Source organism: Zootoca vivipara, chromosome 4 (assembly GCF_965207765.1).
Source record: "Zootoca vivipara chromosome 4, rZooViv2.hap1.1, whole genome shotgun sequence".
Classification (NCBI taxonomy): domain Eukaryota; kingdom Metazoa; phylum Chordata; class Lepidosauria; order Squamata; family Lacertidae; genus Zootoca; species Zootoca vivipara.
In genome coordinates, this window is record NC_142587.1 from 34,881,254 (window position 1) to 34,895,291 (window position 14,038).

Genomic DNA, 14,038 nt, shown 5'->3' on the forward strand with positions numbered 1-14,038 from the left:
TTTGCCAGGGCATTGAAAGGCCAGCCATGACATTCCTTTATTTTATTTTTTTAAAAAACTAGAACCTGACACTAAGAAGAAAAGTGCTGAGTCAAGTGACTAAAAACACTGTCATCCTCATTACCTAATTGCCCTTGGGACTAGTTTACAGAGTGTACCAAACTGGATCACAGAGTTATTTGGGGGAATTGATTGTGGTGGCTGCACTTGCCTGGCCTGGCACTTCTCTCTCAGCACTTGACAGAAGGACTACCAGGCTACCAGAGCTGGGCTACTGATCATTTCCATGCTGCAGCTGATCCATGATAAGGTTTCTTTGGGGTGCATAGCTTGCTCAGGGTCCCTTCCAACCTGGCACTGGGCAAGTTCTTACTACTGGCAAAAACCATCTGCTCAGTGCAATAAAAAATGTACAAGAATGGAGAGTTTTCAGGATCAGAGAAGAATGTCTGTATGGCTAGGGTGGCTGTGTGTCCTACTTTGCAGAAGACTGTCCTCTATTTGCAGGTGTCCCTTATGTGAAGGGCTGTCCAATCCAAATCCACTTTGATTATAATGGGAGAGTAGGGGCCTTGAAGTTGCCCATCAACAGATAGCACCCGGACAGTATAGAATGAACAAACACACAGGTCAGCCACACTTTGGTGAGATGTACTGTCATAAAATCATAGAATCATAGAGTTGGAAGAGACCACAAGGGCCATCCAGTCCAACCCCCTACCAAGCAGGAAACACCATCAAAGCATTCTTGGCATATGCCTGTCAAGCCTCTGCTTAAAGACCTCCAAAGAAGGAGACTCCACCACTGTATTTCTATTTAAATTATAGTAATTAGTTGTTGTTGTTGTTGTTGTTATTTATTAAATTTATATGCCACCATCATTTGAAGTTCACAGGACATTTTACAGTATAATAGTTCTAAATTCGCATTTTCCCATATAAAATCAGAATACCCTAATTATATGCAAATGTTTGTTTCTTGAACTCTTCTTTTCTGCACTGCCTAAAAGACCACCCCACTTTCTCCCTGTGCTTTTGTGATTGCACAGGCAACACCTCCAAAGCCCTTTAATTTAGCCTTGCCTGCCAGCATTCTGAAAACATTGCCTTAATTCTCTTGCAAAGAAGCACTCTGTGAAAGAGCGGCTTCCAAAAGCTGCAGCACTTAATTAGACCTCAAACTCATTGCTAGAATTTGGGAAAGACAGCAGAGGGGAAAAGCCAGGAAGTGGCAAAAACCTACCCAGTTTTGGCGAAGTTTGTCCAGTACGTCATCACTACCGCACTGAGCATGACATCATTCTTTGAAAAGTTGCAGTTGAACAGTTCTGTAGGGCCAATCATCGGAATGCCAAAGACATAAGGGACTTCATCGCCGTGTGCTGAGTCAGCCCAGCTGGGTTTCATTTCACTCTGGCAGTGGTGATAAAATGCATAGAAGTACGTTGGGGAGCCATATTGGGCATGCAGGTCAGCTGTGGCGACAGCTGGAGCAACCCACTGGTGGTCGGTAAACAAAGCCACTAGGGTCTTTCTTCGCGTTTCGGGATTCTCCTTATCTGCCCAGTCTGTGTACATGAACTTAATGGTCTCTCGTAGCGTGTCTTTCCCTTCCGGATAGCCGTACAGATTGTCCACAAAATTGGATACAGAGAAATCAAAATCATTTGGAGAGACGCCCTCTTCGTTATCTACAATTCCATCTACAAATTTCAAGCCTTCCCCTTGGTTTACGCCTAGCATTATGTCATAGTTGAGAAATTCTCCCTGCTCCATCAGGATCTGAGGATCATCTGGAATTACATCCCCATCAATCACAGGCCCAAAGGCAATGTGGTACGTAGCTGGTGTGATCGTTTGCTGAATGAGTTCTTTGTAGTTCTTATTCCGAAAGCATTCAACTAAGTCTGTAGTGTCCAGCGTGTTGCAGCCTACTTTTTCTGCCAAAATTGCAGTGTACTTGGCAGGCTGGTAGTTCACTGCCCAGCTGGACAGGGCTGTTCCACTTTGTATGATTGCCTTTTGGAACAGACCTGCAGGTGCAGAAGTTAAAAATTAAAATACATGAACAAGCAGCATTGACCACCAAGCAAAAGAACCTTTTGTGCATCACTTACAGGAAGTACATTCTAGTGAAGAGCAATTTTCATTCCATTTCCATTCCATGAAGGGGGAAAAAAACCCACAAGGAATTATTGCTCTTAATTTAGCTCTTCCCCTTCCGTCACTAATCTACGGCTAGCTAAATTATTCCTAGTACTTAATATTCATACATATGAGTACAATGAATCCAGTGCGAATGTCTAGGGATGAAATGCTTCACAAATATTCATAAATATTCAGTACATTGTAGTAAACATACACATATTTTCATATGGATGAGAGGCACAATATGGAGAATAGCCTGCATCATATCCATGTATCCAAATGTTGGGTCCTTACAGTTTGCCCCTTTCACTGTACATGTCTCTCAGTGCATACAGAAGTACAAAGAACATACCAAAAAGCAAATTAAAATGTAAACTAGTTTGGTGGCTGTGTGTGATTTTTTTAAAAAAGTCTCTCTTACAGGAATGGGGAAAAATAGTTCTGTGATGATGAGGAGGAGAAGAACAGCATCAGCTTGGGGCATTTCTAGTATAGTGACATGCTACTATAATATCAAATGTAGAAAGCCTAAACTAATAATTTAAAATAGTGGGGAATGAATACTAATTATTCTGTGTATTGTCTAAAATTATATCAATAGATATGACATCAAAGTTGTCATTAAGGTTCCTAGCTGATTGCCATTGCCAATTTCAACTTGTTCCTAAGTGACTGGGTCATAGCCTCAATATGTTGCATATTTTCCAGCAAAAGCCTTGGATGGGGGGGGGGGGCAAGAAATCCACTGGCCATGCTCAGTTCGGCTATCTTCAATGATGCTGAATTTCCAATCCTACTTGAAGACCAGTTGTTCCAGCTTCGCCTTTCCCAGTCCTACTCTTGTATTTTACATTCTCCCAACTCTGACTGTCAAATGACTTCTTTGGGGCTGCTAAGAAAATCTCTTCCGGACCTGCAAAGCATCTGAGGTAAAGCCTGCTAGAACTGCTAGGGTGTGGTTGTCTACCCTCTGCAGAGTGTCCTTAGGGCAAGGTGTTCTTCTGCAGGGGCAAGATTCCACCCCACCCCTAATTGCAGGTACAGTCTGTTTGCAATCCTGATTAAATTTAACAGTTACATATCCATCCATTGGATGACACAGAGGCATAAGGAGCCGCATCCATGAAAACCTCTGTTGCAGTTGAATCCTCCCCACAGACAACCTTCTTCTCCCAAGAATCTGGGAGACTGAAGCCCATGAGCACAGTTCCAGTAAGGTGCCACCAAACTTGCCTTCACAGAGGCGATGTACCGATGCAGGCAGCATTCTTGCTACATATTGCTGGAGAGGTGATAGACTGCTGGGTTCCAGGCAAGAGGCCTGATCTTTTTAAGGCATTTCACTTGTCAATGAGGAAGCAGGGTTGTGGATGTGAATACATGCAAGATTTCATCCTGGTGCCAGTAGTTGTTAACTATGATGTCTAATTCCTACTCTGTCCTGTTGGCTCCTTCTTTTGAGTCAGGTCATTTTGTTAGGTTTGTGTAGATTGGAGAGGGCCCAGTGCCTATGTGAGGCATCTCATTCTGTATGTGGCACATGGTGCCTAAAGGGATAAGCCAGGAGTCCTGCTGCTGCCTCTCTTTGAGAGCTCATATCTGTCTGGGCCTGAACCTGTGCCTATGAGAGCTTCGCTGGAATCTCTATGTAGCAGTTACTTCCCTGAACTGAATGGTGCCCAAGGACTTTTCGGGAATGACAGCAGCCAGCAATCATTTCCATTTTCTGTGAATGACTTGCACAAATAACTGCTTCACCAGCAGAAAGGTCAGAGGAAAATCATACGTTTTCTTCTGTCTCACAGAAGCTATACATCATGTAATTTGAAGAAGAAGAAGAAGAAATGTGAGGCTAAAATCAATGTAATAGGTATGAACTCCAAGAGTTTAATTCTGAAAACATAATCCTCATTTTTTGAATGGACATCTCTTCATTTAAACATTGGCCAGATCAATAAATTAAAATGTATCTGCACCTCCCCCCCTCAAAAAAAAAGATTGGGAATTTAAGGTCAGATTCAATGGCCCAGTGTGACTTTTTTTTTTTTTTGCTATGCTCCAGTGATGTGAAGCAACTTGAAGCTGGCCTAAAGCTGCTCTGCTTCGCTTGAACATAGCCTAGCAGCTGGATATAAAAAGTCTATCCCAGGTGAATTTCAGGTGAGAAAACTATATGCTCTATAAAAAACAAAACAAAAAACAATACAGGCACAATGCCTTGTTTTGAGAATGCTCCAGAAATAATTGCTCCAGAAAAAATATCAGAATGTGATCAATCTGTTTTTAAAACAACAACGACCCATCAAATTGTAGCATAATTAGCAATTAATTCTGTTTGACTGTGACCCACAAATTATGTATTGACTTCTCAAATAAGGGGGAAAGCTAGCTAGTTTCATAGCAAAGTAGATCTTACTGGGATATTATATGAGGCTCCAAATGACCTTTGCAACTCACATTAAATCATCCCTTTTAAAATTTCTGGTATTTAGCTTGGTGAATTGTTACCTTCTGAATAGTGAGACAATGTCAACAGACTGACGCAGGAGGCTCCTGCCCCAGATCCAAAAATAGTAACTCTTTTTGGGTCTCCTCCAAACGATCCAATATTTTCTTCAATCCATCGTAAAGCTTGGATTTGGTCAAGCAATCCATAATTGCCTTTTGCAGCTTGGTCTCCAGTGCTTAGAAAACCTATAAGGCAAAAAAAGAGGGGGGGGTGTAATTTTAGCTCACCAGTCACAGAATTTGCTATAGGCCATGCACATATTCACAACACATATTTCCTTCTTTCTTCCAGTTTTTGAAAGGCCACAGATGTAGTTAAATATATTTAACACAAGCTTTGAGAACACAGTGATCCCCTCCCAGTTGCAGAGGATTGCATAGATATGGGAATAATCATCTCTTCTTTTTCATAACCTCCAATAGTAATAATAAAAAGTAATACAGATTTTTTCCCCTTTTAGTCTTAGAAATCTGCTAAATCTGATTAAAGGTCAGTAACATTTTAAAATGCCCCATAGAAGCCTGGAAGTCAAGATAATAATGGGATTTCTTGCTGCCCCTGGATTGTACAGGGTGGGGGATGAGGTAATCAAAATTACTTTTATGTCAATATAAAAAATGTATTTCTGCTAGTTTGTGCATTGCATTTTATTAGGTGTACTCATGGTTTTCAGTGCATACTTAACATGTAGTGTGTGAAGGAGGTGAGGCTACCAAATGTTTGTGAATAGTGAGTGTATCATAAAGGTAAAGGGACCACTGACCATTAGGTCCAGTCGTGACCGACTCTGGGGTTGCGGCGCTCATCTCGCTTTATTGGCCGAGGGAGCCGGCGTACAGCTTCCAGGTCATGTGGCCAGCATGACAAAGCCGCTTCCAGAGCAGCACACAGAAATGCCATTTACCTTCCCGCTGGAGCGGTACCTATTTTTCTACTTGCACTTTGATGTGCTTTCGAACTGCTAGGATGGCAGGAGCTGGGACGGAGCAACAGGAGCTCACCCCGTTGCAGGAATTTGAACCGCCGGCCTTCTGATCGGCAAGCCCTAGGCTCTGTGGTTTAACCCACAGCGCCACCCGCATCCTGAGTGTATCACACTTGTGTGTTAATCTATATGCCATGACTGGCCGCAGGTCACTGTAGAGTATTACCGTAAGTAAATGTGGCTGCAAATCCAAATTTGTTGCCACATATGTGCAGAAAGACACTTATAATGAGAACAAATAAATTGTCAATTGACAAAGCAAGCATAATGGCAGTAATGCATGACAACAATAAGAATTCATATACATAATTATGAAATAATGCGCAAAATGCAATATAGTACAACAGGTTTTATGAGAAAAGTGAATATTAGCTATTTTGCTGTTGGCATCAAGATAAGTACAAAATGCTATACTGCTTCCTCCCTCTCCTCTCCTCCATGGCCTCTTTTATCTGGTTATCAGATTTTAGAAATGAAATGTGCTATGTTTGCAGGTGGTCTTGCAACTCAGAATGCCATCAATTACCTGAGTGTGTACGATTTGCTTTGTTCCGCTGAAATCAGCACACCTGAAACATTACATTAGTTCACATTGACTGGAGCAATTTGGATTCTACACAGCTCACTATGTCCAAATTTGCCATTTTGAGTCTCCCATCTTCAAGCTTGATTTTAACTGCACAGCAAATTATTTAAGAATGTTGCACTTGTACGAAAATCCATAATATATCAAACTCCCACTTGAAAGATTTATAAGCATAGAATAGTTCTACAGTACATTGAAAGGGGGTTTGCCTTTAGCATTTGCAAATGGTCAGCAAGGCAAGTGCAGAACACATTGTCTGCCAAAAGCTGCGTACAGTACATAGCTGCCAAGTTATCCCCTTTTTTAAGGGAAATTCCCTTATGTTGAATAGGCTTCCTCGCGAGAAAGGGGAAAACTTGGCAGCTATGGTACAGTATAGGGATTTGGGGGCTAGTGAGGAAATATTCCTGTTTCTCGGGATACTGGAAAGCAAAGCTGCTTGCATTTGGAATCATGATCAAGGACCCCAAAACCATGGGATTTACTTAAAATCCTAATTTATTTGTTTTGTAAGAATCTATGTATGCCAATTATTTTGAAGATTATCTCTTAGTAATCTCATTCTAGTCATTAACAGCAATATTAATAAAAGAGGCAGGCCTCTGTAATGAGATTCAAAGCTTTAATATATATATTTTTAATAAAACGTAGCAGAGAAATACAATCTCCAGATTCCTACAAGCAGTGTCATTAATCTAATGTCATATGGTATTAACCTAGCAACAATTGTCACCCCTGCTAATTCTGCTGACATTTTGTTTGAGCTGGTCTGTTACAAAGAGTGCCTCCTCTTTACATCGAGCCACCGGAAGCAGGGTGCTTCAATCTGAAGAAAGGCAGGGCCAGACTTGTCTGCTGTCATTATTCTATAACGCACCATCTACAGTACCTACTGCCTCCAATGTGTCATTTGCCCATAGGATGGCCAATTGCACAGTGCCAAAAAAGAGAGAAAAGCATCGCAAAACAAGAGGACAAAAGAGGACGCAGATTTGCAAAAATAAAAATAAAAATCTGCAAATGGTTATATATAGATGTAAACTAGGGGAGGGCATCTCACTACAGTGGCAAAGAGTATGGTCAGGCGAGCTGTGTGCCTGCTTATTCTGCTGTGGATGGGTAAATTGAGGGTCCCTGCTTTTCCTTCTTATGACGCATTATCTTTAAACTGAATTTGGACCAGGCAGCCTTTCAAATAGAGGGCAGCTTCAAACAGAAGATCGTCCTCTGTAAGACTACCCTACTTGCCCAACATTCCCACTGCTCAAGCCCAACCAGAAAAAAGAGAAGAAAAGAGCTCTCCCCATTCTTTCAGCATTAAATATATTAAAACTGAGGTATACTAGCTCTAAAATAACAAACAACAAACAACATCATCATCAACAGCAACAACAGCAACAAAGTATCAAGACTTTATCAGTTGCTTTTCTTAAGTAACACATTCAATACTTTCACATACTGAAGCACAAAGAAATAGCTGAATTATGGACATTGTCCTGGTAATTAATACAGACTTAATAAGATTGATCCACAAGCACAATTTAAATGATGAAAGTGTAAAATATCTAATGAGAACCTTCTGCACATGTATAGTGAGGTTGTCAGGTAGCTTACAACTTTTGTAGGTGAGTTATAAAGCAGGCAAGTGAGCATTAAACGGTAAAAGGTAAAGGGACCCCTGACCATTAGGTCCAGTCGTGACCGACTCTGGGGTTGCGCGCTCATCTTGCATTATTGGCTGAGGGAGCCAGCGTATAGCTTCCAGGTCATGTGGCCAGCATGACAAAGCCGCTTCTGGCAAACCAGAGCAGCACATGGAAACGCCGTTTACCTTCCCGCTGTAGCGGATCCTATTTATCTACTTGCATTTTGACATGCTTTCGAACTGCTAGGTTGGCAGGAGCTGGGACCAAGCAACGGGAGCTCACCCCGTCACAGGGATTCGAACCGCTGACCTTCTGATCAGCAAGCCCTAGGCTCAGTGGTTTAACCACAGTGCCACCTGAGTGAGAATTATTTCCCCTCTAAAGCAACCATTTCTCCTTCTCCCCCCACAATAAATATGTCAAAATGAGCTGTACCAACTAAAAGCTGTTTTTCCTAACTTTCTTGGTAATAACCTTAAGTGACTGCACTCAGTACTCAAATGTTTTAATAAACAGAAACACAAAACCTCGATAAGTTGAAATACCATTAAAATATGGTAGCGAGAAAACTGGCACTGGCCACAAACATAAATGCACTTAAGTCTATTTTTTTATTTGCTGGACTTTGACCACGATCTTTTTCTTTTGGGGGGGGGGGAGAGAATATATATCTAAACACATGCAAAGGCCTTGAGATTTCCAGTATGTGTGCTATGATGGATAGTCTTTTCTCATCAGAGAATGGATTCACTCTGTTCCATTTCATATAAGATAAGATAAGACAAGATAAGATATCTTTATTGTCATTGTCCCCTTGCGGGAACAACGAAATTACTCGGTTGCTACATCCACTCAGATAAAGCATTCCGCATAATCCAAAAATACAAAACCTAATTAAAAACAGTAAATATAATACAAAATAACAAGTAAAATAAGATGACTTGAAATGAGCACTTCCCCCTCCCATTGTTGCATACTGCCTTCACATCCTGCAGGTGTGTGCATGCAGAGAAAACGGACAGGAAACAACTGCAAGGATGATATTGAAACCAGGGCTTTGTGCATTTTATTTTTAAATTTATTTATACAACCCAAACCTATTATTAACAGATCAGATGAATCCAACCTTTATTAATTCAAAAAAAGAAAGGTTATTTGTATAAAGGAGCTTTTCTTTGTTACATGAATCCATTTCCAGTAAAGGAGGAGGTGATACAATCTGGCTGCCGAATCTGTTACAACAATGTATTCTGAGAACCCAGAAACCATGTGAGAGATGGGAACAATGTCTGCACTGGGAGAGATTGACCCAAGATAACTTTAGCATAGTGTTATAATTAGCAGTGGGAGCAGGGACACGTTTCCATCCCTGAATTTTTAATCTTGTGATTTTCAGTTCCTATCAAATACACTGAAAGGTGACAGAGATCGCCATCAATGACTATCTCATGTTTAAGAAATTAAGGTTTCTCTTTTTCGTCTTCCATAGTTCTCTGCTGATCCTCATTAACTGCAAGAGCAAGTTTTCTTAATTTAAAAACTAATCATCAAGGCAAAAGCAGTCAGTCTCATCTGACACCAAATGAATGAACAAATATTTCTCCTCTTGATGAGAATATGTATCCTTTCATACTTTGAATGTTAGATGATAATATTGGCCAAAAGCCATTTTAGAGTCACAACAAGGATGATCTTTTCAAACTTAAACATACAGAATGGGAAGGCTTCCTATTTATATTAAGAATTGTGAAGATTGTTAAATACTTAGATCTGCAACATATTCTGGATGATTTTTCTTTTTTAAAAAGAAAACTGTTCTGTTGGACAATGTTTTATTTGCTATTTCATCATATCTTTTAAGCATTCATTAAGAAATAAGTGGGACCTACAGCCAAATATTGCAGTGCATGCTCACTTCCTAACAGAAATGCTTTTGTTCAGCGTTCATGTCAAACCCTGAATACAGCCCCTTCTTTTCTAACAGACACTCAACTTTCTGTAGCCACAGAATGTGTTTCATCTTCATTGGTCTGATTTGAGCGTGCCTTTCCCCTTTATGTTTCTGTTTTAAAACATTTGTATTTAAATAATAATAATTTCTGCAACCCCAGGGTTTCCCCCAGCACTCACCATCTCAGTTTTCTTTTAGAGGGGTTGGGTTGTACGTCTGCAAACTAAGCTATCAAGTTAATATTTACTGTGGTCTCGAAATAGCACAGGTTTCGAAATAACTGTATTGCGGGGCTCACCAACTTAGGGTGTGCCAGTCCGCATCTGCCTCTAAAAGCTTTCCCTGGCACTCACAGTGTCCCCTTCCCCTACTGAATGAGAAATTCAGTTGAAGCTACAGTAGTATGATAGGTTGTGGTGTGCATTTCTCGGGGTCACAAATGACCCCATGGGCCCCAAAGGGTTAAGTACTCCTACCTACCGTACAGGGCCATTAGGTTTGATGAGTCCCTAAGCTACTGAAGGTAATGGGCCCTTTGTATGTCCAGCTGTCCTTTGTCAACAACAAATTGTTGCTGTTTTTTGTGTTGAATATATGCTATATGGTAATTTATGGACCTAAAGCCATTTGCACATGCAGAATGTAGGCACCCTATATATAGAAATGAGCAAATCAGTGATATTTTAGGGAGCAGGCTAGCGGGGGGGGGGTATTGCTTACATCATAGGAGCCTACACAACACAAAACACTGTATGTAGGTTTTATTTTATATGTTTTTTATCTTATACTAGTGGTACCCAGCCACGCATTGCTGTGGATCATTCCTGTGAGTCCCCCCACCCTGTCCTGATCCATGACCCACCCTGACCCCATCCTCCTCCCCCCCAGGCTGACGAGCCCCCACCTCCATTCAGGTTAGTCTGCAGTTTCGCTCTTGTCTAGCAGGGGTTTCCTGCAAACCCGAGCTGAGCTGCTTTGGAGAGGGAAGCTTTGGTAGATGTAGTACCAGTGGAGTCACCGCTAGAGGGCGAAGTTTTGCAACCTTTCCTGTTCCTGTTTTTCTGGTTTTTCCACAAAAGTATGTTTTTACCTGTGATAGGTGTGGCATTTGTATAATCTAAGTTTATAACAACACTCCCATAGTGGACCACAACATTGTGTCAAAATTTCAAGTCAAGCGGTCAAGCGGTTTTGGAGCAAGCTGAGCACACACAACCTGGCATTTTACATTTTTATTTATATAGATCAGGAGTCAGCAAACTTTTTCAGCAGGGGGCCGGTCCACTGTCCCTCAGACCTTGTGGGGGGCCGGACTATATTTTGAAAAAAATATATGAATGAATTTCTATGCCCCAGAGATGCATTTTAAATAAAAGGACACATTCTACTCATGTAAAAACACCAGACAGGCCCCACAAATAACCCAGAGATGCATTTTAAATAGAAGATCACATTCTACTCATGTAAAAACATGCTGATTCCCGGACTGTCTGCGGGCCAGATTTAGAAGGCAATTGGGCCGCATCCGGCACCCGGGCCTTAGTTTGGGGCCCCTGATATAGATTTTGGAAATGTACATCCAGTTTTTTTCTTTAATTTTTTTTTGGGTGCCCCAAGAGAGTGGGGCCCTAAGCTATAGCTTGTTTAGCTTATACATAAATTCAGCACTGCTACCGTACCATAGAAGACCATATAACATCCCCCTGCCACAGTCTGACTTGATACAGGTGACCTCAAGTTCAAAGGCATTACATGCAACAGTAAATACTAGGTCCCCTTGAACTTCTGGGATACCGCTCCCTCTTTGCTCTAAAATACATAAATGGCCCTCCCCAATTTTACTTTGTGCTAACAGAACAGTGAATTCGAGGCTCGGGCCATTTTTGTTCAGCCCTGCTTTCAACTATGTGTTCTGCATTGGGCAGGAAGAAGAGCTATGGATGAGGGAATTTGATGTAATTCTCTTGCTATGGATAGTTCATTACCTGTTTAAAGCTGGACTCAGAATTCTGTAGAGACCTATTAAATTGGTATATGCAATCTGATGGCTCCAGATTGCTTTCTAATGAGCTTTCTTTACTGAGACTAGTGGTTCTGATGGTGTTTGCAGTCAGGTGATGAATCCAAACACAAGTTTGCAGCTGTTCTTTCTTTATTAGTGCAGCCCAGTTGGCACCGCAGTTTACCGCTGAACTATTTGTGATGAAATGGCTAGGGTGATTGTCAGTGCAGAAAATCTCAAACATGGGCTAGAGCCCATCTTAGAACGTATTCTGAGGCACTGTTAATGGCAAATAAGTCTTATGCCTTGTCACCATCAAATCTCTGCAGTGTCATCCAGATAAGCCTTTCCAAAAGGTGAGGGGACTTGTATAGTTTAGCCCTCGAGGGGAGTTAGAAGAAGGCCAGTGTGATCAGTCTGCAAAAGGTTTTGTGGATAAAATCAATTATATTTATTCTGATTTGAACTACTTGTATACAGAGTCAGTGCTGGATGTATCTACAACTCCCTCTTAGCAGGTTTCCATGGATACCTTTCAGTTTGTGAAGCCTGAGGATATGGAGAGAAATCTTGGAAATGTGAGACCTATCATTTGCATATTCAACCTTTGCTCCTTCTGGCTCATTTGAACAGTCAGATGGAGGCTAGTCTGTTGGGCAGTCAAAGTAATTAATGCTTCACCGAGGGAGGATATTTTTATAACTGTATTGAAGTAGGCTAGAGTTTGTCTCTTAGTAAAGCAATTTTTGTTTGAACCCTCCAATTTAAACAACTCTCGGCCCATTTTGAATATTCTATTCATGGGTAAGGAGTTTGAGCATGCAATAAAACCTCAGGCCCAGCATTTCTTGATTAAATTAGTTCAATTTCTGTCTCATGTCCAATCTGGTGTTAAAACTGAAACCACTTTTGCTTGCTCAAGTCACTGGATGACGTGCTTCAAGAGATATATGGCTGTATACAACAATCTTGGTTCTCCTGGACATTTCCTGACATTTAGCTTTCAGAAGGTGGTTGGGGCTTAAAGAGTGCTTCAGGGTTCCATCTGCTTTAAACGCTTTTTAACATATACATGAAGCCACCAAATCAAGTCATTCAAATGTTTGAATGGTAACATCAGTATGCTGGTGGCACCCAGCTTTAGCTCTCTTATTCTTTATATCCTATGAAGGCAGTGGAAATTCTAGATCAGTGTCTGGAGTCAGCAATGGATTGAATTGGATGGAAATACAACCTTGTGATCCATTCAGCCTGGGCTGGGGTTGAAATACCTTTTAACAATCAGACTGAGTATATATCCTAGGCCCAATGATACTCTCTAGCACCCATCTAAATAATCATGTGGCAACTGTGCCAGCTTCTTCTTATATAATAATTTATAATAATAATTTATTATTTATACCCCGCCCATCTGACCGGGCTTCCCCTGCCACTCTGGGTGGCTTCCAACAAACATTAAAATAGATCAAATATCACAGATTAAAAACTTCCCTAAACAGGGCTGCCTTTAGGTATTTTCTAAATGTCAGGTATTTGTTTATTTCTCTGACCTCTGATGGGATGGTGTTCCACAGGGCGGGTGCCACTACTGAGAAGGCCCTCTTCCTGGTTCCCTATAGCTTTGCTTCTCGCAGTGAGGGAACCGCCAGAAGGCCCTCGGCGCTGGACCTCAGTATCCGGGCAGAACGATGGGGGTGGAGACGCTCCTTCAGGTATACTGGACCGAGGCCGTTTAGGGCTTTAAAGGTCAGCACCAACACTTTGAATTGTGCTCAGAAACGTACTGGGAGCCAATGTAGGTCTTTCAAGACCGGTGTTATGTGGTCTTGGCGGCCGCTCCCAGTCACCAGTCTAGCTGCCGCATTCTGGATTAATTGCAGTTTCCGGGTCACCTTCAAAGGTAGCCCCAGGTAGAGCGCATTGCAGTAATCCAAATGAGAGATAACCAGAGCATGCACCACTCTAGTGAGACAGTCCGGTGGCAGATAGGGTCTCAGCCTGCGTACCAGATGGAGCTGATAGACAGCTGCCCTGGACACAGAATTGACCTGCGCCTCCATGGACAGCTGTGAGTCCAAAATGACTCCCAAGCTGCGCACCTGGTCTTTCAGGGGCACAGTTACCCTGTTTAGGATCAGGGAGTCCTCCACACCTGCCCGCCTCCTGTCCCCCACAAACAGATTCAGTCTCAATCTGTTAGCCACCATCCAT

The 14,038-nt window shown here is 41.8% G+C and overlaps 1 protein-coding gene across 4 annotated transcripts in view; it reads right to left on the bottom strand.

Moving 5' to 3' along the window:
• NLGN4X (neuroligin 4 X-linked) overlaps positions 1-14,038 on the bottom strand; it is a 164,421-nt gene that overhangs the window by 15,183 nt on the left and 135,200 nt on the right. For all 4 annotated transcript variants that reach the window (XM_088667702.1, XM_088667701.1, XM_060273479.2 and 1 more), the window contains 2 exons: positions 4,657-4,842; positions 1,244-2,033 (listed from right to left, as the gene is read on the bottom strand). In XM_088667702.1, coding sequence (XP_088523828.1) covers positions 1,244-2,033; positions 4,657-4,842 — 976 coding nt within the window. The remainder of the gene's footprint in view (positions 1-1,243; positions 2,034-4,656; positions 4,843-14,038) is intronic.